Here is a 23701-nt window from a genome sequence, read left to right on the forward strand (position 1 = left end):
GTAAGAGCACAGAGTACCTAGGTCCTGGCACTGTCCTACTGAAAGATATCTCTGTGGTGAGCAAGCCCTTTCTGTGGAGGAAAACTCCCTAAGGCATGTCACATATACTCTCCATACCGACCAGAGAGTGTTTTTGAAATACTTGTTCCTTACAAAAGGTAGTGGGACTGTGTGAAATATAGCACCCAGAGAGGCATTCCTGGGCTTTCTGTTATGCTAACAGGTATTGAGGGATTGTGACTCACTCCTACCATGATTTCAGAGTTGCTGGTGTTGAACTTCGAAAAAACATGCATATTTCCAAAGTTGGAGATAGGCTTTAGAACAAGATGCTCCTATTGATACAATTAGAGAATAGTGGGAAAAATTTCAAGGCTCAGATTTCTAGAGTGGAATAATCTGGTATTCCTGCTGATTAAAAAGAAAAACTAGTCTTCCAAGACCACCCACCTTGGCAAAGCTGATTTTCTTCTCATTGAAAGCACTAGAAAACCAGGAAAATAAGACTGCATTTGAATACCCATGAACTTGTCTGGTACATCACTCTAGAAGCAAAATTCCCATTTATATATGGAATTTACAGAAAAGAAATCTGTTGAAACTGATCTAATGCTGATGTGATGAAATCCAGAAGGAAGAGGCTTTTACTGTGATTGTCAGAAATCACTGTTTCCTATTTTTCAGTTTGGAACAGATGAAATGAGTTGAGCATGCTTTATATTTCCCAGAACTAGCAATTTTCTGTCTCTGGAAAGTTTTAGAGGGAGGAGCTCAGAGGTGCTGTGGGAGGGACTAAAATTCATATTAAAGTTTTGGCATGAGAGGGAGAATTGTCAGAGTAGAAGGTTTCTTCTGAGCTTTTGCTTTTTATATATTTTTTTCAATTTAGGATGATAAATACTTATGTTCAGATTCTTCTAATAATTCTATTTTGGAATACTGATTGTCAGATTATTCCCAGGATTGAAGAATGTGGACTTTCATGTTCTCAGGTAATCTCTTGTTCCAATTTGCTGTCTATTAATATAGTAGTTATATGCTACCAAAGTAATTGTAGGAAAAGAAAGAAGGCAAAAAGGGAAAAAATATTTCAGCTGTCCTGAACATTCACTTTATATTCCTGTCATTCTGAATTAAGTATCCAAAGTGGCAAGAATTACTCTGAAAGGGGGTAGCAAAATGCATCTTTAAATGCATCTTTATACAGTTTGCAACTGCTGCTGTTAGTTAAAATCTGTCTTTTGTATTTGAAAAAAAATGATTTTGTTAATATTCATTGCTTTTCCAGAGTCAGTTTTTACAACAGCAGTGGTGCCAAAGAGGTATGAGAGGGAGGAATGAGAGGTTTCAGAAATTGCTAATTATGTTAGGAACATATGAGACACTGAATTTGCTGTGAAAAAATGAATTAAGCATGAGAAAGAGTAAAACATGTTTTTCATTTTGTGGTTTGAATGTAACCAGTATTAAATTTAATGACTTCTGTATGTGCATGAAAGGAGTGTGAACCATGCCGTCTCTTTAATAGCTTCGGCTTTGTACCATTCCAAATATCCCCGCAAAGGGGCAGTGTGGAGATGTTCTGCTCTTGGCATTCTGAAATTGTAAACATAGAGTACACTGAAAGATAAATTTAAAAAAAGGGATTAAATAATAGGCAATCTGACTTTCAGTCTTAGTGGAGGATTATAACTGTGTACTGCCTACAGAGAAGTGAAATTGATTTTATGAAAGAATTTGGCTGTCTGTATAAACTTCTGCTTGAAGATGTCAGTATTTAGGACAACCACTGAGACATTCTAAAGATTACTTAAATGTGGTGGTACTACCCAGATATTAAGTTAGTTCACGTTAAAGTAATTTATTTTACATTTAATATGTGTATCCTAGAAAAACAGTAGGAATAAAGATGCTTATAAAATACTAGATTAAGCAAAAAAAGCTCTCTCTATATTTAAATATTCATGTACTATAGTTAATGTTCCTGTATTCAAGTTCTGTAGTCTCTATCTACTTAGATATTTTTAGAATAATAAAATATAGCCATAAGAGATTAATCTCTAGATGTACCCAAATGCTTTTCAAGAATTGTTATGTACTCATATTCATGAATGAAAATACACATGTATTTTAAATAATTTATGCTCCTTGGTCTGCTGCAATGGGAGTTTAAAATAGAAATGATTTGTCATTCTAATTTATCCCTCCAAAGAGTGTAGGACTATCAGCACGTAAAATTCAATATCAACCTTTTTTGGTGGGTTTTAGTCTAGGGGATAGGATTTACCTCTGGGGACCCTAAAGGGTATCTTTCTTTGTCAAACCTTAGGGATGTATGTTATGAAGACTGATTCACTGATTGCCTATAGACACAACCCTAAGGTTTGGCAAACTGGATCCCTTTCTCTACCTTCAAGAGTGTGTCTTACACTTTTCCAATACTGAAGATTGATTAACTGAGAAAGGTGTGTTTTATTTTTCTTATTTACAGGGGAAATATATTGTTTCCCATATAGCTGAATCAATCAATCAATCAATCAATCAATAATTTGTGATATTAGGGACAGCATTCAGTTCATGTTCTGTATGTGATGTTTCTGCTAGTTGTATTCAGTAGAATCTTGAATGCATTAATGACTTTTTAAGACAAAAATGTTTCCTAAGGGGAACAATAATGATCTCAACAGGATAAATTACTGCCAGCATAGCATTTTCAATCTAGTGCAAAGCACTTTAACTACATGAACTTTAGAATCTCACGACTAGCTTATTAGACGAAACTTCTTCCTCCTTTTCCTTTGAAATTAACTTCAATTTCTCTGCATAACTGACCATGATTTGTGGGCTCAACCCAGCTCGTGAGTTATTCTAAAAGGGAGCAGTCAATCTTCCCCATGATGTGTAACTCAGTGTTCTTCATAGGGGCACTAGTCAGGGGTTACAGTTTGCCTTTGTCTGTGTGAAATATTCTGCTATAGCACATCAGATCAAAAAGTAGAGAATCAATGACTTATTCCTAGCAATTTTCTTAATGTGATAATGAGATATTGTCATTTTAAAACTATCAGAGATTTCTGCAGCTGCTGTTGTTACAAGTGAGTATTACAGATTTTCTTTTGTCTTATGAAGTTTCACCCCCCAGAAGTTTGTACAGTAAATTTCTATTTTTCATTCAAACTTGAAGCTGTGTGGTTCTTCATAAGGCAAGGGATACGAAAAGCAATAATTTACATTTTTCTGTGTTTTTCAAACTATGGGTATTGTCAGAAGTTTTTTAGCAGGTTTAACAACTGAAACTGTTGAGTTTGAGCAGTAGACTAGATTTTAGTGTGGCTGTGTCCACTAGGTGTTTGTGAGCAGTTTTGACCTCCATGGGTACTCCTCATCAGAGTAAAGCACCGGTTGTACTTAGGGCAAATAGTGACATAACTATTTTGAGGCATATGACTTGCAAAACATCTGCATTGAACTGTTATCACAACTTTATGAATTATTTATTGTTTAATTATTTATTTACCATTAATTAAACATTGGATGTTCATGCCGGTATTACATGAAATTTTAAATTGCATGAAAAATATACAGCTGTGGGTTGAATGATGGCAAATGAACAAGTAAGCTTTTATTACATGTTATGATTTATTTCTTCTTCTTTATTTTAATAGCTTGGCTTTAGAGCTCATGTGATATTCTAGTATTCAAAGACTAAGTGCTACGGGCATGGTCTCCATGTCCCACCCAATAGGAAACACAGTTATCAACCAAGTTTCCCTGTAAAAGCATAGGGGAATCCCAGCCTGCAATCCCTGCCTACTCGTTTTACAATCCACATTGTTTGCAGGCTGTACACAAAGAAATAGGCTTATGCCAAATTTGATTCAACAGCTGGTAAAGATCAAGAGCACTACATTTAAAAAACACTCCCCAGAACACTATGAAATATTATTTGTATTGTCTGCCATTTAATGCAGTAATGTTTCCAAAGTCTATGGATAAAGAAGGAAACATTAAACTGAATCTGGGATTTCCTCTAATTATAAAGGTTATTGGCAACAAATCCTTGGTATATATAACTGCTGCTTGTTCCTGCTATTTATAATCAAAATACACGGTGTTTCTTTACTGGATATGTATACCACTGGATATGTATACCATGGATCAGTCCAGTTTTGCTGAATACTACACACTGCAAAACCAGTGATATAATATAGCCCTTAGTCCACAAAGTCAGCTGACATAAATTGCTATTCTTTGTTCATTATTAAGCAATTCAAATTTTAAAAGTGATTCCAAAGCTCTAGAAAAAAGACACGATAATGTGAGTGACATAATTCAATTGTCCTATAAAATCTGAATGAAAACATAATTTTAGACATGGCAAATCTTTAGTCTCTAAAGAGGCTGATCAGAGTCCTGGCTTCCTTAGGATGAGTGAGAGAGATATGTAATGAAATCCCACCACAGGGATACAATTCAACACCGACCTTTTTGGGTATGCATTGATATATCTGATGACAGAAGGAGATGCATAAAAATATAAAACATATCCTTTGCTAATATTTGCTGAGGTGCAGTACAATCCACAAGAGCATGCCCTAGACAGAAAGCCTGGGGTCTACTTCTCTGCCTGCCATCAAATCACTTGTGTGGCCCTCTTCAAGTTACTTAATTTCTCTGGTTTTCACAAGTACAAAAGAGTTCTGACCTTCCTGTGTGGTGTGTCTTAATTATATGTTTTCATTAACTGCTTTGAATATTATAATTATGAGTTAAGTACTCATTAGTTAGAACTTCAGGGGCTCCATCATATTGAGTGATATTAACCCATTTGCTTAGGTGTCTTTGCTTGCCTTCTCTGCTGGTACTTAGAAGAGCTGCAATTTAGCACATTTGGGTGGCTTATCTCTTGAACTGTATTTCACATTTGCTCTTTGGGTCAAAAATAGCTTGGCAATGATATAAGACAGCTTCATGTTGTGTCCTATGCTGCTGGTTGGGTGCTGTCACATTTCCTCTCCCCCTGAGAAGGAAGCAGCCAGTGACAGGTACAAAGAGGGACTTAGCGCAGTGCTCCTCAGTGTTACAGCACGTACCACCAGCTCCTGTAAGAGAGGTGGAGATGGAGAAAGCTCTGCAATTCACAACTTGGAAAAAAAAAAAAAAATGCAATGGTAGCTTTTGGGCTTTTTCCCTCCTCTCTTCCTCAGGAACTCCAGAAGAAGGTTGCAAGGTCTGGAAAGAGACTAGCCACTGGAATAGCAAGCACAGAATACAAGTCATGAAAGTTGAGGGCACAGACTTAACAGGTGTTGGAACTGGACCAGACAAAGTGTCTTGGAACTGAAACACAAGGCAGTGCTAGAAGCTTCACCATGAGACATCAGCATCACTTATTTGCAATCAGTATATAATCTGCAAATAGCAGGAGACACATATTTGATAAACCCAAAAAGGGATATATAAGCAAGCTCAGCAGAAGATGGGAGCAGCTGGCCTTTATTATTGACAGTAAATTTTAGTTTACAAATCTTTCTCAGCCCTAATCTTAGGGATCTGATCTGTCCTTCAGCTCCATTTGGACCCAAAACTAAGTAGTGGGTAATGAGACTTGGAAGTAGGTGCTTTCCACAGCCATCTGACTGCTTTGGAGTTGGAAAACTACCTGTAATTTGATCAAATCTGGGTGGGACAGGTTTTCTCTGAGTGGTAATAACTTTAACGAGACCACGTGATGTGACCTAGCTGGAATTCTTGCAGTATGGTCTAGGAATAGTGTATTTGTACTTTTGTGGAGCTGGCAGTGCTGTACCTGTTACATTGTCATGTCTGTTTATACTACTCCATTCTTCCTCTCCTGCCAGAATGCCTGTGCATAGGAGAGAACCCGGGATGATAAAAAATGAAAAGGACCAAAAGAGGTTTAAAAGACTTCTTTCTAAGGATAGGTTTGGATGCTCTCTGGGCTTTTTTGGCTCAGCATTGAACTGTTAGGCTTTGCGGGTGGATGGATGGAGGGATGGATGGATGGATGGATGGATGGATTTGAACCTAAGAAATTAGTTTTCTCCTATCACTGCGTAAAAATAATTTGATTTCTGGGAGCCATAAGTTTCTGTGTACTGAGTTGTAGCTTGGTGGTTGTTCAGACCAGGATCCCACATTTGAAGCCCTATGTGTTTCGCTACCATTATCCCCAAAAGAGATCCCTAGGTTTTTTATGCCAGCCTGTTACAGATGTTTTTGTAGTAGTTTTCATGCTGTCATAAAAATATATAATTTTTTCCGTGACTTTGATAACATTTATTGGCTATTTTTTGAAAACCAGGAAATTATTTACCATCTTAAAGATACAAACCAGAAAGTACGCCCCAACTGCAGTGTGTTGCTGAGGAAATTTCAGACCAGCACTGAACTACTTGTGTGGGAATGATCATGGAACCAGTAAATTAATGTATACTCAGCAGTGATGCAGACACATCACAGCACTACCCCTGCACTCACAACCATAGGAATTCAATGGGCCAGAATTTTCTGAGGTCATGAATAGACTGGAAAATCACAGTAACCAGTGATGCTGAGCACTGGGATGGATTGTCTGTGGAGCTTATAGAGATCTCCACACACACTAAGAAAATATAGTTGAGATATGTTTAATGTAGCTCACATATGTCTCAGATAAAGGTCTTTCTTACAAAGGCAGAAATGTAGAGTAGATGACATATTGAGTTTTTTTCTAAGACAAATATCTCTGCTTTCATTCATTCATCCACTTTTCTTTTGTGGGATCTACAGACAGTCCTTCAAACAATACTTGATTTAATTCTTTGGAACAGTCAGCAGAGCTGAAGACCTGTTTTGCTTTATGGCATGTCTTGTCCTTTCAGCATGCAAAATATAGGACTCACCATGAAAACTGTATGGGACATGCAATCTCATTCAGGAAGTGTCTATGCAAAAATGAAGAGGGTTTTAGTTTTAATTTTAATTTACAAATTACCTGTGGGTCTTTCTCTTGCAAGGAAATATTTCAACATAGTTGCTTTGAATAAGTGTGGTAATTTTCAATAATTTCTGGAAAACTGTTTGTCTTGCTATTGCCTGTACTTGTCTGCATATTTTCAGAGAGTATGAATCACATAAACAACACTGTACAGTACTAGATGTACATTCATTGTCTTTTCTTGGAAAAACTTTGAGGAAATAGAATTTATTGTAGTTAAGATTTTTTACTCTACCCAGTTTTATTTTTCCTTTTTATCCCTACATATGAAAACTTCCTTCATTTTTTCCCACTTCCTCATCTCCCTGACATGCTGTTCTTTTTTATATGACTGCAGTGATTTTTCTCCATTGCTTTTTGTGTTTTGATGTCTTCGTTACAATTTTTCATCATTTCAGTTACCATTATAGTGTGATGCTTCATGCTTAGTTTTGATAAGTAATATGTGTGCTTTGGGGTTTTTCCCCCTCAATTTCAACATATTATATTTATATACGATATGATAGAATAATTTTTAGAGTATGGCCGATCCGTGTTCCCATTCAGTCTGCCTTTGTAGCTTATTTTCTCTTCCACTTAGAGGTCAAAAATCCCATACAATTTTCAAGCAAATGTATGGCATAAGTGGTTTTCAGTAAGTGTTATCATCAAAAATGAGGTGTAGTGTAAAGCAACATATGAAAGTAGTGAACACTGATGGGTTTTTTTAGCTGTTGTAAAATTAGTAGGATTCTGCTTCTTTAGAAGCCCTTCTCTTGGACCTCTGCCTCCTTTAATTGCCCTGTGCTAAGTTTAGCAACTACAGTACAAGGAGGATACATTATAAAAAGGTAAACTATGTGATTATTGCAGAGTTTTTTCCCCCTTCCCCATACCCCCACAAAATTATGATTAACAACATTAAATTATGATTAGTAAAAATTTCGAGAAATAGGCATGTATAATGATATTTCAAATAATTAGTTTGCATTGGATATGATTTATTTCTCTTTAAATCTTCCAAATTTATATATTACTAGCTTCTCTATCAATTAGCTTAACCTGCAAATGTTTCAGCTAAAATACACACTAGATATTTTCAGTAGGGTTTCACTACACAGTAAATCTTTAATGTTTTAAATTTCTCGTGTACTCACCCAGCTAATTCTTTCAGGGAAAGGTGTTTTTGGCTTTTCTTGCTCTTGATAGGAGAGCAAAGGCATGTTTGTAGGGATTCTGGTATAGGGTTTCTGATGCAGGATTCAGACTTTCAGACATCATAATAATACAAATATGAATAGCCAGGAAAAAGTTCTGTCTCAAAAATTTTCAAGAATACAGCTGAAAAAAATTCAATGTACTAAGATTTCCCTCATTTTGTTGTGGCTAGAATGTTTCTGTAACTCAAGCAAGGACTATTAGAGCCAATCAGGCATGTTCAGCATTGTCTTTAATAGAAGCAGTTCCTTAACTGATGCTGTGGCACAGGCAGGAATGCAGAATCCTCCCAGGATGGTCATCTGAGACTACCATGGCTTCTACCATGTCCTGTGGGATCATTTGTATGGCCTTACATCCTTACACAACATAACAAGCTAAGGCTAGAATAAAACCAAAGTCAGCATTAAAAATGACTTCTCATCTGGAAGAGATATCATCAGGAGTAGTTCCATGATGATTTAAATTTGAAATTTTCTTCTGCTTAAGGAGAAGAGGGAAAAACATCACTTTAATCAGAGCTGCAAAACCCAGAGACATGTGCTCCTGCTTTGAGGGCTGTCTCAACCCTGAAATGTGGCCTCAAAGTCTTGGAATTATTATAAGAAATTTTTGCCAAATGTGCTATGTTATTCTAAATTTTACTATGAGTTTGTGATCCATGAAGGCAGGGTTAGAAAATTATTTTTTAGGTTCCTGCACCTCCAACATTTCAGAGTAGTGTCTACAACATTCACCCATTTTGTGATGCTGCAGTGTTCCTGTGGTTTTAGTTTATTAAATACAGATTCAGTGGAGATCATGAGAAAGCCTTAGAGTCTTGTCAGGGCACTATGAGAAACCTGCTTACTCAGCATGGTGCTGCATCAGGAAAGGCAAGGGTTAGTCTGATCTCCACTCTCTAGAGCCCACAAGCCTGAGTTATGAGTGAACTTTTCTTTGTGGAAACTCTCTTCCACAAAGAAGGTGTTCTCTTGTGGAGCAGCTGCTGAGAGCTATTTCAAAGTTTCAGTTTGTGGTTTGTTTTCTGGTCACTGCTTAGAATAAAATGTAAGTAGGAAACGGGTCTCTCATGTGAATGTTGAAAGCACTCAAAAAACTCAGCTTAAAATTTTCACTGTGTCTTCCCTGTCCTTTTCTCAGACAAGCATTCTTCTATTTCCCCTCTGTACATTCTGACTACTTTAACAGGAGGCCTGGGAAACCCTCTCATTTACCACACAGTGTGGCAAACAGGCAGCTTAGAACTGCTTCAGTTTAAGGAGGGTGTTGAACCTAGTGGTCCCTTGAGAGAAGAACTTGAAAGCTGGAGTATAAAAGGTGGAAAATGCCCATATTCTGCTTTCCTCTTCTAATATTTACAGTTTGAAGGAGGCTTGAGCTTTGTTAGTTTTACTCTGTTACTATTAAATCTCCAGCCACCTGCTATGCTGGGTGATGTGGATGTGTCTCACTATGAGTGTCTGCCATGAGCTAGATTTCATTCCAGTGTTGTTCTGGTCACAAACTAAACACCAAATTGCATGCATCCAGGGATATTTCAGATCAGAAAAGGAGGTGTCTAATAAGCTTAAGTGCCTCCAGTGTTGTGTGGCAATTCATTGGATATTACAGATCGTGGTCCTGAGCTGAGATTACTACAGTTTGCTTAAATTATATTTCAGGTACCTAAGCCCTCTTTCAGATTTGGCTGACTTAATCCTTTTAAAAATGGCTGAAAACATTGGCTTTATTTCACTACCCACTAATGCAAAATCCTTATGGAGAAATTGCCTTACTTGGGGATTATGTGACCCTTTTCTCATGGGCAAAGCTGATGTTTGCATAGGTGTGTTGGGTTCGTGAAATTTTGGTAGCTGGGCTTCTGTAAGAAGCTTCCAGCCAACTCCAAGACAGAGCCACCACTGGCCAAGGTCGAGACCATCAGTGATGAGAGTATCCTCGGGATATCAGCTTTCTGTTATCCCCGATGGAGCAGGTGGGTGCCTTAAGGACATTGGGACCCTGTGGGAAGCTCATACTGGAGCAGGCTCCTGGCAGGACCTGTGGCCTGTGGAGAGAGGAGCCACACTGCAGCAGGTTTGCTGGCAGGATTTGTCACCCTGTGGGGGACCTGTGCTGGACCAGTCTGTTCCTGAGGGACTGCACCTTGTGGAAGGGATCCACTCTGGAAAAGTTCATAAAGAACAGCAGCCCATGCTGCTCATTTTGGAGAGGTTTGTGAAGGTCTGTCTCCTGTGGGAGGGTCCCCTTGCTGGAGCAGGGGCAGGTAGGACAGTATAAGGAATCCTCTCCCTGAGAAGGAAGGAGAGGCAGACACAATGATGACGTGATGTGTGATGAACTGGCTGCAGCCTCCCTTTCCTTGTTCTCCTGAACTGCTGAGGGGGAGGAGGTGGACAAATCAGAAATGAAGTTAAGCCTGTGAAGAAGGGAAGGGTGGGAGGAAGGTGCTTTGAGGTTTGTTTTTTCTCATTAACTTACTCTGATTGTAATTTGGAATAAATTAAACCAATTTCCCCAAGCTGAGTCTATTTTGCCTGTGATGACAATGGCTGTGTGATCTCTCCCTGTCATTATCTCAAACCAGGAGCCTTTTGTTACATTTTTAATTCCCTGTCCAGTAGTGGAAGGGAGTGACAGAGGCACTGTCACTATGGTGGGCATCTGGCACCTAGCCAGGGGCAACCCACCACAATTGGCAAAATAATGTATCCCCACTTGCCTCAGATTCAAAGTTCATTCAGATCAGTGGAATGTGTCTCACCCAGCCAGTCTTCCACAATTTTTGGATGTGAGCAGTGTGGCATTTTTCATTTATAAAGTTTACAGTGTACAGCTGAGCACTGAGTGCTGCTCCTGGGAATGACTCTAGACATATATTGAAAGAGTATTTGCCTAGAGAAAAACAGTGAGGGCTTTGCTGTGTATGCCAGAATACTGCGAAACAGGGCCTGCAGTATGTCTCCTCTTTTTGCTGAGCAATAGTGTTAGGATAAATGAGAAGACAGTAACTGGAATAGAAAAGTATCTTCAGGCAAAAATAAAAATACATATTTCCGAATGAAATAATTACTGTATTCAGCAGCAGGAGGAGCAATTCTGTACTGGAGAGTATCTTCTCATAATCTTCACTTGAGTTCTTGCTATTTTTTTCTTTCTTCTCTGCTCTTTTCTATGGCAATCTTACGGCCCACTGATTCCAGTCACCTCTGAGACTGCTGGTCTCAGTTCTGTCAGTGTTGCTGAGGGAGCTTTTTTCTTGTAGCCTGTTTTGTGCTACAAAGATCGTTATAACATCTTAACCTCAAAGCACATGGTTGTCTGGAGGGCTTGTGGAATCTATGTCCTCCAGTTTTTCAAGAAATGACCATAATAATTGCTGACTTGATCTGGTGCTGGTGACAGTACTGCTTCTAGGAGGAGGCTGAACTTGGTGACCTTCAGAAACCCCTTCCACCCTACATTTCTTTGATTCCATTTTATCATCCCCTGTATGAGATCTCCAGTAAGTAATTGAAATAATTAATGCTGTGTCAGTGTCCCTGTCTCATTGTTATAGTAGAAGTGCTGATTTGGTAGATTAGTTCTCCTTTCATGTAGCTGAGTGGTCTGAAGTTTTTGACAGTCTGTGTATGGGATGGTGCTGATTTATACCAGCTGACGGTATGGCAGTCAAAGTACATTTTAATTTTACTGTGTCTATTGTACTCTATTCTGTTTTGTTAACAACTTGTGTTAATAGTGTAGGAAACATGACATCAAAATGATTGACTTTTTTTTTTGTTTTGGTTCTTTTAATTTCTAAAAGAAAAAAGTTAACACATACTGTTGCTTCAAGCAAATTCTGCTTCTTTTCCTGGAGCTGAAGCACACAATAGAACAGGCAGCTTTTATTTCAGGCAGTCATAGCTCCCTTTGGTCCCATAAATTTAAAAGCAAGTGGTTTATATGTAGGTCCTTTTTTTTTTTTTTTTTTTTTTTTGTATCTCAACATTACTTTTAAATAAAATAGAAAATAAAAAAAAAAATAGAAGCAGGGAATATTCTTCCCAGTTGAGAGACCTCAAAGCAATATTGTTTTGTCTGTCTATTCACTTATAGGATAAATATATGTCACTGCCAAGAGTTCTGAGAAATTACTGTGCTTCTAACTCTTCCAGTTGTTCTACTCTGTGAAAAGGATTCAGCCATGTGGCCACTGTGAGGGCTAGAAGATATTATATGCCACCTGCAGTACTGATAACATATGGAACACTGCAGTTAAAATGTAGGAACAGGATTCTTCTGCATCAGACAGTGCAGGAGGAAATGCATACTGCCTGGAAAGCAGAAACCTCCCTTACACCTGACCAATAGCAGGTAAAGAGAAGGATAAAAATCTAAGGGGGCTGAAAGTCTTAGTCACATGCTCCTGCACTCCTGAAGTGCTGCTCAGCTGTGATGGAGGTGTTGGCCTTGTGACAAGGAGCGGGCTGTGGAAGAGGGTCTGTACCTCTGCATTCGCATGTGAAATGGAAGGTGGTGCAATGACAATTGGTAACAGTCGCTGCTTGAGATCCCTGTGAAGTCCTGCTGGAGAGTGTCCAATAATCTTGAGTAAACACCATCATGTTTGCTCATGGCTCTTTCAGTGATGAGCTCAGAGCCCATCAACAGAAAGGTAACACAGCCAGATGTCACCTTGCTCTGCCGGACTCAGGCCAGCTCTCATCCAAAAAGTGCATGACCTCGTTAGCACTGTACTGAGCCTGAGCTTGATATCCCACTGCTCAGTAGCAATTATTCTTTCAGATTCAGCACTGCGCTAATGTGATGGGATGTTTTCCATTCCACTCGGAACACACAGGAGCTGGATAATGTGTAGACGTGACTCAGATGCTTTGTTTTTAGCATTCTGTAAAACAATCCAGCAGCATCCAGGTGTTTTTGTGGTTTAAAAGTAGTCCAAAATAATGCTTTGCCATAAGTTTGGGTGCCTATTTATTTTCTGCATGAATAACAGTCCAAATGTTTCCATCTATGACTGCTTAGCTAATCCCACTGCATGCTGCTCACATGCATCAGATCACCACATTGCCAGTAGAAGCTGAAGAACAACCTCGTGGTTTGCCAAAAATTGAAAACTGTCATTAGTAACATAGTTTTACCTTGGCAATGAGAATAATTACACTTGATGTCAAAACAAATACAGACGCTTCTTTAGAGAAAAGGTCTTTTGAGGGCACAGTATCAGCAGTACTAACTACAAATTTTTGATAGTTCTAAATTTTCATATTAAGAATATTAATCATTGCAATTTCTCTGGTTCTTGGTAAATGTAACCACAATTTAATTCACTTGCCAAGTGTGTTTTGGAGGTCTATTATTTTTCCTTTTCACCCACTTCCAATTTTGTGTATAAATACTTGATGATATCGTTAAGTCTTCTTTCAGTGGGACAGGAATCATTATGTTATCACTGTGCTTTCTTTACTGTAAAGAATTCTGTTTTCTTACATTTGGTAAGATAAATACAGCAGTGAGCTTTCATAGAACATAATGAGAAAAGCTCTGTGAGGTTCCAGTCCCCATCAGCATCAGTGATGTGTAAATTGCAAAGGCATTATGGCCTTTATCTATGAAAAATAGCTCTGGAAAAAGCTAAAACACACTGTTATTTCCTTCCATGAAGTAATCCCTAGAAAGTTTCTGGGGCTGAAAGTCTCTGAAAGGAATTACAGTGATTTGTTGATGGTCTGTGGGGCTTTTGATATAGCTAGAGCTCTGAATCCTCTCTGTTTCCATCCAAAGTTCTTGAATGGTGGAGATGCATATAACTTTGACTGTGGCTGTCCACTGCTCAAAGAACTTTTCCTAATGGAGGTGATTGAGGTGACGCTGGCACGCCAGGTTTTTTACTAGGAGCCATGAGAAATCATTGAGGACTCTATTGGACCCGCCTCTGTGGGCTCCTCCCTCTGGGAATGAATGGGTGAGCAGCTGAAGAAAGGAAAGCTGCAGCTGGATTGCTTACACAGCAGGGGTAAGTCGCTCCCCCTCTGTGGTGGGGGATATGGCTGTGGTGTTCCCAACTGAGACCAAGATCAGTATGACTTTACAAGGCACAGAATGAACCCCAATGTTTTCACAGCTATGGATGGTTCTGGTCACTCCTTTTGGACAGATACATTAAAGCAGAAGGAGCTGCTGAGAAGGGTGATGGTGAGAAGGAAAATCTGGTTTATTAGAGAGGAGTAAAAGAGCTTGGCTTTTACAGTCTCACAAAAAAGCTGAGAAAAGGTATATTACTGGTTGCAGATAAATGAAAAGTAAATTCCAGGGTGGAAAGCATCTATTTAAGTGAAGAGATAACGAGTGCAATCAGAAGTAAGTAAAAGCTAACCATTATTGTTGTCATGAAAGAAATTAAAAGGTTTGGTGTTAGTAGACAACAGCTCTTCTGGAATAGCCTTGGCACTCACAGCAGTGCACATGAAAGCCTGACTGATTTTGAAATGATGCTTCACCAGTTTTTGAAAGGGATTAGATTATATGGTACCTGTGGTTATCAGCGGACTATACCCAGTGATTTGGGACATCCTTTGTATTTGTGTGCAGAATAAGATGGATTTTTGCAGAGCACCTCTTCTCAATTGGAAATAAAAAAATAACATGTTCAGATTAATCATCTTTATTGACCTTTTAGCTACAATTTGAACATCAATTATTGCAAACCCACCCTTTCCCTGTGTTGTAAAAGTACATAGAATCCCATGCTTGCTTTTAATGGTGGTTGAAGAATAGAAATTGTTGGAATAGAGGGAAACATCAGAATATGGTCATGTTCCTTTCCCTCTGCCTTCTCTGACAGCTGACCCTAAAGTAGAAATGTAGCTAATAGCTTTGCCAGTGAGCATCGCCCAAAAGGGAGGATTCTACATTCACTGACTAATGTAGGTGTCTTAATGAATGAATGAATGTTAAATGTCTGACAACCTGGTCCCAACCAAAGAATACATTTTAAGGCATTTTCAGGCTTCTTGCTATTCCTTATAGAGTTGTGCAAGAGCTGCCACCAGCTCTTCTATGAACTAGGTATAACAGCACTAACAGGTAGACTGTGAACCCACATTTTCCTCAGACTCTTTCCTGCATGACAGAGCATCCAGGGAAGAATTTCCACAATTCTGCACTTGATTTAGTGCCTGAAGATATGAGAGGAAATGGGAAGTAGATTTGATCTTTGTTTCTTTTTCTTGGCAATTTTAATTCATGAAAACACTCTCTGTGCCCCTAATCCAAGTCTTCCTCTGCTGATCTCACTCTCTTCTCTACAGTCGTTAGAACAATGGGATATTAAAATTGTCCTAGTTTGAGGAGAAGTTGCTGTGCTAGCTAAAAAGCTGGCACCACATCTTCTATTCAGAATGCTGCCTGCTGGTGGTGTGTGTTCAGATAACCTCTAGCTACAGTTGAGTAATACCACAAATGGGGAAAACCCCAGAGAAATAGGAAAATCCCGAACTGTTTGTGCATTGTGTAAGTATATTTTACTTAGGCTCCTTGCCAAAGAAGATATGAATCAAAGATTCTCCCTGTATAGGAGTAAAATGTACTATCATGTTCAGGATCTTATTTTTGCATAAAAGATGCCCTAGGCATTTGTAAAAGGAGAAGAAAATTTCCATTCCTGTTTTAGTGTGTTATGTTTTTTTATTGCACTCATCACTGAAAATTCCTGAAAACAAAAGATATAGAAGTGGGAGAGGAACTTGGTTAATTCGAGTTATTCTTTCAGACAAATGGTCTCTTTGGGCTGTTTTGCAAAGTGATTGTAAAACACCCCCACCCACTTGGTATTGTACAATAAAAAGAAACACTTAAAAAAATAAGAAATTGAGCTGTGACCAAATATTGCTGTAACTGGCAAGTGTTTGTGCAAATATTTGATTATTTATGTAAACTTTCCCAACAACTCCTCACCCAGAATACAACCAAGTGCCCAAGAATGACAGAACATCTCCCTACCAGATCAAAAGTCACAGAAGGATGTTTCTTTCTTTCCTGTGGAAAAGACAAAATAAATGTAAGAGTTCAGATTAGAGGATTCCTCTATGCAATAGTGAAAACCAATAATTAATTAGGATAGACTGAAAGGTATAAAAGAATTTCTTTATCATGCCACAGCCCACAGAAGTGGGTGTTTTGGTTTTTCTCCTGCAATATATGTAATTTAGTTATTGTACATTCAGTTTTCAATTTTCAGGTGTCATAACAGGGGGATGGCCTTCTGTAATTAAAAGGCTGAATCCTTTGATATTTGTGAGATTTTTTGTTGGTTAATTCAGTGTGATCTTGATTTTTTAAATGCATGTTTTGCACTAAGCTTTTAACCAGAAAGAATGGTTAGAGAAGTTAAAGATGCTGTTCTAAGAAATTTTGACTGGCAATTGGGAACTCTGTCAAGCCACCTAACCAAAATATTTCAACAGTCTGGCTCAAAATGGGAAGTAAAAAATATGGAAGTAATTTGCTGAATGATCAGCCTCATGAGAGATTAATTTCTTCTAGTAAATAATGACTGAGAAATTAGTCGATCCAGCAGTTCCTTTCAGAAATAATTAAAAAATATCAAATATTTCTATGATACATCAGAAATTAGGTCTTATCAGTTACTGTTTTCAGTTTTTCATTGAGATTTGAGGAAATTATAAAACCTTTGAAACAGAAGTATCCCAGTTTTAGAAAAGTTATGTAAAGATGTTTGGTATACTTTATAGAATCATAAAATGGTTTGGGCTGGAAGGGAACTTTAAAGGTCATCTAGTCCCCTGTGGTGAGCAGGGATAGCTCCAAGGGGAACAGGGTGCTCTGAGCCCCATCCAACCTGGTCTTGAATGTGTCCACCACCCTCACTGTAAAATATTTTCTTACTTATATCTGATATAAATCAACTCTCTTTCAATTTAAAACCATTATACCTTGTCTGGTTGCAACAGGCCCTAATTTGAGTGTCAATGTATTATGCTGTAGAAGCAGCCAAACCAATATTTTTAACAATATGTCACAAATAATTTTTCCAATCTTCAGTCTATGACAGTATATGACCACATCTGTCTTGTTATAAAACGTCGTTTAAAATACCACCTTTTATGCATTTTTACTTTTTTGAGTCATAGTAACAAATTGCCAATAGTAAAAGGTGACAACTTATGTCCAAAAGTGATTGTTAAAAATAGAACTGCCAAAAGGACAGAAGAATGGGAACTGATGCAGGCTAGACAGTGGTCACTGGTTTTCCAAAGGCCTCCTTTAGGAAGGAGCTTAGCTGAAATGAAAAGCTGTCATGGAGGACAGGACACACTTCTCAGGTAGCCCAGGCAGCTGCCCTCCACAGGGGAGTGAATATGCTGCCCTTTCTCACCTGCAGCAATAATATGGTTTTGCTCCACAGCTTTATTTCTGAGGAGCACAGGATTCCCTGTGGATGAAAGCCTCCTGGAAAACCAAGCAATAGTTATTTAATGATGTGCTAATGCTTGCCCAGGCTGTAGCCTCTGTGTTTCAATTCAAGAATTTCTAAATGTCCACCAGAAGACTTTTGCTGGCTCTAAAGCTCACAGACTGTTGGCTTGTTGACAACGTCCTAAAATGTTTTAAAAGGACTGAGAGCTGCAATCCCGTTTGAGAGGAGACAAGGCACTGCCTGTTACTTTTCTGGGTGTGATACAATTATCTCTGTCAACAGGACACTGATTTAAAGGAAAGAACATGAGAACATATGTTCTGTATGCAAAAGAATACTGGTATAAGGGCTATGCCAGAACAGCAGCAAACAGTATTTGCTGGCTGAGGAATAGCCTTTCTTTAGAATGTCATGCATAGCAGTCAATGTAAGATTTGTTATTTTTGTGCTCTACAAAATTTTAGTGTGTGGTTAAATGTTTATTTACTGGGAAAATGGATGTAGTCTGTCTGAAAGATAGCTGGAAGCATGTTAAAATCTCAATGCCAGGTTCACTTTGCCTCTTACAAAGACACTTTCCCTTGAACACAATAAGTACTGTGGCTGAGTAATTTAATTTTCAAGTCTTCTAAGCCAGATGTCTGAAATAAAAAGACTTATTTCTAGACTTCATTTGCAATTGCCATAATACTTCCTTTCTAGTAGGATCTTCTAAAAATAATAAATATTCAATGATGTTCTAGATATCTTCCATTATAAAATCGTTGGGTTTTTTTGCCCTGGTGAACAAATCCATTGTAGAGTTTAATGAAGCCATGCATGAACTCTTGGTCAGTAGGAATGGCAGTACCATATAAAATTATGTCTTTATTTGATGGAACTCTTACACTTGTTAAAACAGTCACACACCTCAGTAGAAATACATGAAAATGAGGATAATGCTGATCTTGTGTACCCATATGTATCAGGTTGTCATGTGCAGCACTGATGTGCTTTTTCACTGTATTGGAAAATAATTTTTTTTAACCTTGAAAATTATTTCTGTTGTGGACTATGAATATGTTTACCTGTTTAAGGTATGTTTACTTGTGTACAATGACTGAGTGATATTTATTTTTATGATTACCTCAACTTTTAAAATATTTTTTTTCCTGTTTGCAGGGGATTCACTGTAAAAGCAAACCTTCTGGTGAGTAGACATAATTTACATTTTTACTGTGTTTGTTTTTAAAGATAATTTATTAAAGATTAAAGTGAAATCCACTATTCTAGTGACATCAGATCACTGTCATTTCTTTAATAAAAAAACATTGGAAATTGGTAGGTTTTGATAAATATTAGGTTAATCATGACAATTACTTTATAGTTTTCCTTACCATAGTGAAGGAAAGATAGTTTGCTAAGTCATTTTACATGTTTTTATTGCTTCTACTCATTATTGGTATTGCCTATGGTAATAATACAGGGGCTTGAATGACCCGACCTCCGAAGCCTCCATCAGTCACTGCTCCAGTGCACACACTCATTTGCAGGGGAGTACGAGGCAGCTGCCAAGCAAACACTCCCCCTGAGAGGACAGTGACAGTCCTGCCTGAGAGGCCAGTCATAATCCCCACTGAAGGGACAGTCCTAGTCCCCACTCAGAGGACAGTCAGTCTCCCCTGAGAGGACCATCCTAGCTGGAGGCTCAGCTCTGAGCACTGCTGGTCTCCAGAGTGCCTTTCCTGAGTCCACGTGGCAATGAGTGCATAGACACAGCTGGCACAAATCCTTACTCGGAATGCATGGTAGTTATGGGATTGTGTTGTGATGGAGAGAAAGAATATGCATATGGAAGGGATGCAGTTAAAAGTTCCACCAGAAAAAATCTATAGTCTTCTGCCAGTAAGCAGAGTGAACCTTTGGTGGCTGGTTCAGGGGGTGTAAATGAATCTTGTTGGGATTAGGCAGCTGAGCTGGTAGTTGCACAAACTATGTGGAAGGTAGAAGAAGAAACAGGGGTGTTGACCCTTGCTAGCTGAAGCATGCCTTTACGTCCTTGAACAGTACAGGCTAAGAAAATCAAGTCTTTCAGCCGGTTCTCAAAGGGAAGAACACCCATAATTCTGTTGATTATGAGTTAAAATCTTTGCTGGGTGTTACACAAATGCAGATCTAGATAGTGGAGACTCCCAGGTACCACGAGGTGGTGATTCATTCCATCCATTTTAGGACAAGGGGATTTCTATGCTGGGAGAGAGGGAGAGGGGTTGTCACTCTGTGTTGACTGCCAGAGCTGCTCAGAGCACAGACACAGCCTGGCTGAGGTTGGAAGGGACCTCTGGGAGTCATCAGGTCCAACCCCTGATGCAGGGCTGTGCAGATGATGCGCATCAGATAAGCTAGATGTTTCACTCACCTGGAAGGGCACTGAGAGGTTTGTAAACTAAAGATCCATATCTTTGAAGATGATGTACATGAAGCTGGTTGTAGGTTTTTCAGTGCTGTCTGAAAAACCTTATCAACTCTCTTCAACACAAGTAACATGTAGGATGACTCAGCCTTAGAGGGGTGATGAAAAAGCATTTTTTGTCTTCATCCTAATTCACTTGTGCAACAGTGGGTGTATACTCCTTTGCATACTTCCTTTTCTATATTATTTTTTAAAATTGTTTGTTATTTGAGATAAAATTACCTTAAAAGACCTTAACTCTATAGTAGAGGACTTTTGCAGTAGTAATTTCTTTTAGCAGCAACAAAAAGGTATTTCCTAAAATTTGCAACCACCACCTCAGTAGTATTTGTCAGTGTGACTTTGCCTTCCTCCTCCTGTTCTTCTACACTATTAGGTAGCACATAAGAACTATTGTAGTATTTGAAATTCACTGTAATATATCCATACATGGATATCAAAGTACCAATGATTTAAAAAAAATACATTTTCAGAAAATGTATTTGGCACAGTATATCACAGTGTTGTTCAATATCTCTAAAAGTTTGAAAAGTTTTCTGAACACACAGCCATGAAACCCTTTTAATTTACTGTGCATTGCAATCTCTTGTGAAAAAGAGGCTGTCAGTCTAAAATTTAATCAATTTCATATTGCTGTAAGTACTAACAAGTAGTGAATTTTGGTACTTATTAACTGAAGTGCACCATGTGGTTATTGTAGGACACATATCTACTTTGCTGATGAATTTTGTTGACTCATCCTAATGAACAGATTCAGCAGATACTGTGGTAAATCATATGCAAATAGGTTTGAAATACTACTGTAATTTATACTCATGGAATGATGTGCCAGTGAAGCAATTCTAGTAGGCTTTAGAGTTGTTCACAGATTTAGCACTGTCAGTATCCTTAAGTAGCTCAGATTCTTACAATACTTGTAGGGAAGATATATCAGATAAAAAACCAGTTAGGATTTTCTATTGGGTCTTGTCCCAGTCTTGTTATTAATAGGTTTTCTCTGCCTTTTTTTTTACGCTCTTCTCCAATTCCATCTTCTTACCTGAGGCTTCAAATTATCCATCTGTTCATTTCTATTGTGTATCCATTGCTCAGCTCTGGCTTCTATTATCCAACTGTACATAAGGTGTGATTTGCTGTCGTGACAGTTCTATGTTGATTGCTGCATCATCAGATTAAACAAATTATCTGCTGTGGTTGAGCTGATGGCAAAAGTACAAGAAAATGTCTACATGCTGAATAATAAGCCTTGGTTTCTTTATGCCTGGGCTTATATGTGCCCATAATTAAGGAACCTTTTATTAAAGCAACAATCCCTCTCTCATGTAGGGCTAATTACAGCTATTATTCATAAACAGAAACTTTAGGTACGATTTACCCAACAGATGGTTTGTGTAGCAAGATGTATCTTTATGTCTTCTGGGGTATAGATAAAACTACTTGTGTGAAAAGGAAAATGGGGTGTGTTCCAGAAGAAAATATCTTAAGGGGGGATTAAAAGATGATAAAGTAGGAGTTTACTGAAGAATTAGTCAGAAATGAGTCTCATACTGTCATGATTTATACAGCGAAAATTATTTTCTGTCAGGTCATCCTTGTATCATGTATTTACTGTTATCCAATGCTAGTATCTTCATGCATGATGTGATCCATTTAAATTATTATTAATGAGTTTTGCAGCATGTTTTGCAATTCTCAAAATCTATCATAAAATTAATGGAAAAAAAATCCAAAGCGGAAGAGTAATTTCATTTTATTCAGTGCTTTACATATTTGTTCTCAGTTTGAAAGTAGAAACCGTGATCAAGGAGAACAGTGTCCCTGCTGATGGGACAGCAGGGTGTTTGTGCATCTGTCTGATGCTGATCCAGTGTCAGTAATGCACCCAGGTTGACTTAGAATTCTCCTAAGATAGTTCCAACCCTGGCACATCTGAGGATATCATACCTCAGGCTGTAACAGCTAAGGAGAAAATTCAGCTAAGTTATGACTGCTTCCTCCCCCCACCCCATAAAAAATAAGGTCAAATACACCCAAACAGAATGCTTTGTAAAGACCTTTATCCGCTTTGAATATCTATCTATCTATCTATCTATCTAATCATCTATCTAATCATCTATCTATCTATCTATCTATCATCTACCTATCTATCTACATACATATGTCTACATACATTGCCCTCCCCTTAAATGATTTCTATGCAGACATGGCAACAGGTGAGGTTATAAGCCTGGATCAAGAAATTTACACCAATAACCAAATCTTAATCAGAAGCAGTTACTCCCAGATACCACTGGGTATCCACAACTGCATCTCATACAATGCAGTCAGGAAAAAATATTTTTGAGCAAAGAGCTCAAGCTAATCATCACTTATCACATTATTAGTAATAATTATCAAGTTATTCTGCAATATGATAAACTCCCAGTTAGTTGTGGGTGGATTAGTTGAGTGTTGTGCAATAACTTTCCATCCTGAGATATCTTCAGGATTATTACACCACCCATTCTTGGAACATGGAATACAATGTTCATATCCAGCTGCTGTGCACTGTACTGAGGGCTGTCTAATCTCTGTGGAAATGTTTATAAATTCTTCAAAAGTCAAGGTAGTCCAACTGCTCTTAAAGCCTTATGTATTTTGAGTGATCCATGTTTTTTTTCATTAGTTTGCATAAATTGTCTTTGCTTGTCAGTATTTCTTTGGATAATTCAGAGTTGACCTACTGTCAATTGAGGTAAAGTGTCCGTGTTTTCCCATGCTTTTCCACTTGGTTCATATCAGCATGTCCTGTTGCCTCCAAAATAAGCTCAGTGGCACAAAACCAGGCTAACAGAGTGGAGATTTGGGTGTGAAGGGTTTGTCTCTTCTGAGTCTGTGTATGTGATATGTATCACACAGGACTTACTTCTTCTGATACCAGGTGTGAGGGCACTTAAGGCCTAACAGATTTAACAGATTTAAGTGAAGGTGACACATTTATGTCAGTCTGTCTTCACATCCTGCAGTATCAGTATCTGATCTTTGACAATGGCCTTCAGCTGCAACTGGACACTGGGAAAATGAGGATCTCATAGGATAGGAAGAAGTCCTGTTCAGGTTAATACACTTTCAGTCTTTGAGCACTTTCCTTCACTGGAAGGGTTGGAAGGATAGGTAAGGATAAGCTTTGTCTTTCCTTCTTCACCATAGCTTTCCTCCCTGAGATCTGTGGATGTGTCTTCCATGTGAGTCAATGAGCATCCACACGTGACAACAGTTCTTGGCTTGACATTGATGTGCCCTTTCCTGATGATTCCATTAAGAGTGCTATCCTGAATTTTATGGCAAGCACAGTGTTGTGGCACGTCTGTTTCATACTTCCATATCTTTTGCCATACTTGTTGAACTCCTTCTAGGAGCATTTTGAACAGCTGAACTATATGAATCAATTCTTTTTTGTTTGTTTTGTTTTGTTTTTGTTCTAGCCTCTCACTGGGGGAAGGACAAAGTATTGGTCAATACAATACATTTTTTTTTTACTTGGGTGGTTTTTAACTTTCACTCTGTCTATGAATAGAGAGAAGGCTAGGAAATATTTCAAAGAAATAGTAGTTACAGCTAAAAA

General features: G+C 38.3%; 1 protein-coding gene across 1 annotated transcript in view; it reads left to right on the forward strand.

The window, feature by feature from the left end:
• The first annotated feature begins 890 nt into the window (after nucleotides 1–890).
• Nucleotides 891–23701, forward strand: part of IL17REL (interleukin 17 receptor E like) — a 44215-nt gene continuing 21404 nt past the window's right edge. Inside the window, exons 1-2 of the mRNA XM_041471522.1 lie at nucleotides 891–992; nucleotides 18807–18834. Of these exons, the coding sequence (XP_041327456.1) occupies nucleotides 891–992; nucleotides 18807–18834 (130 nt within the window). The remainder of the gene's footprint in view (nucleotides 993–18806; nucleotides 18835–23701) is intronic.

Source organism: Pyrgilauda ruficollis, unplaced genomic scaffold (assembly GCF_017590135.1).
Source record: "Pyrgilauda ruficollis isolate IOZ18807 unplaced genomic scaffold, ASM1759013v1 scaffold27, whole genome shotgun sequence".
Taxonomy (NCBI): domain Eukaryota; kingdom Metazoa; phylum Chordata; class Aves; order Passeriformes; family Passeridae; genus Pyrgilauda; species Pyrgilauda ruficollis.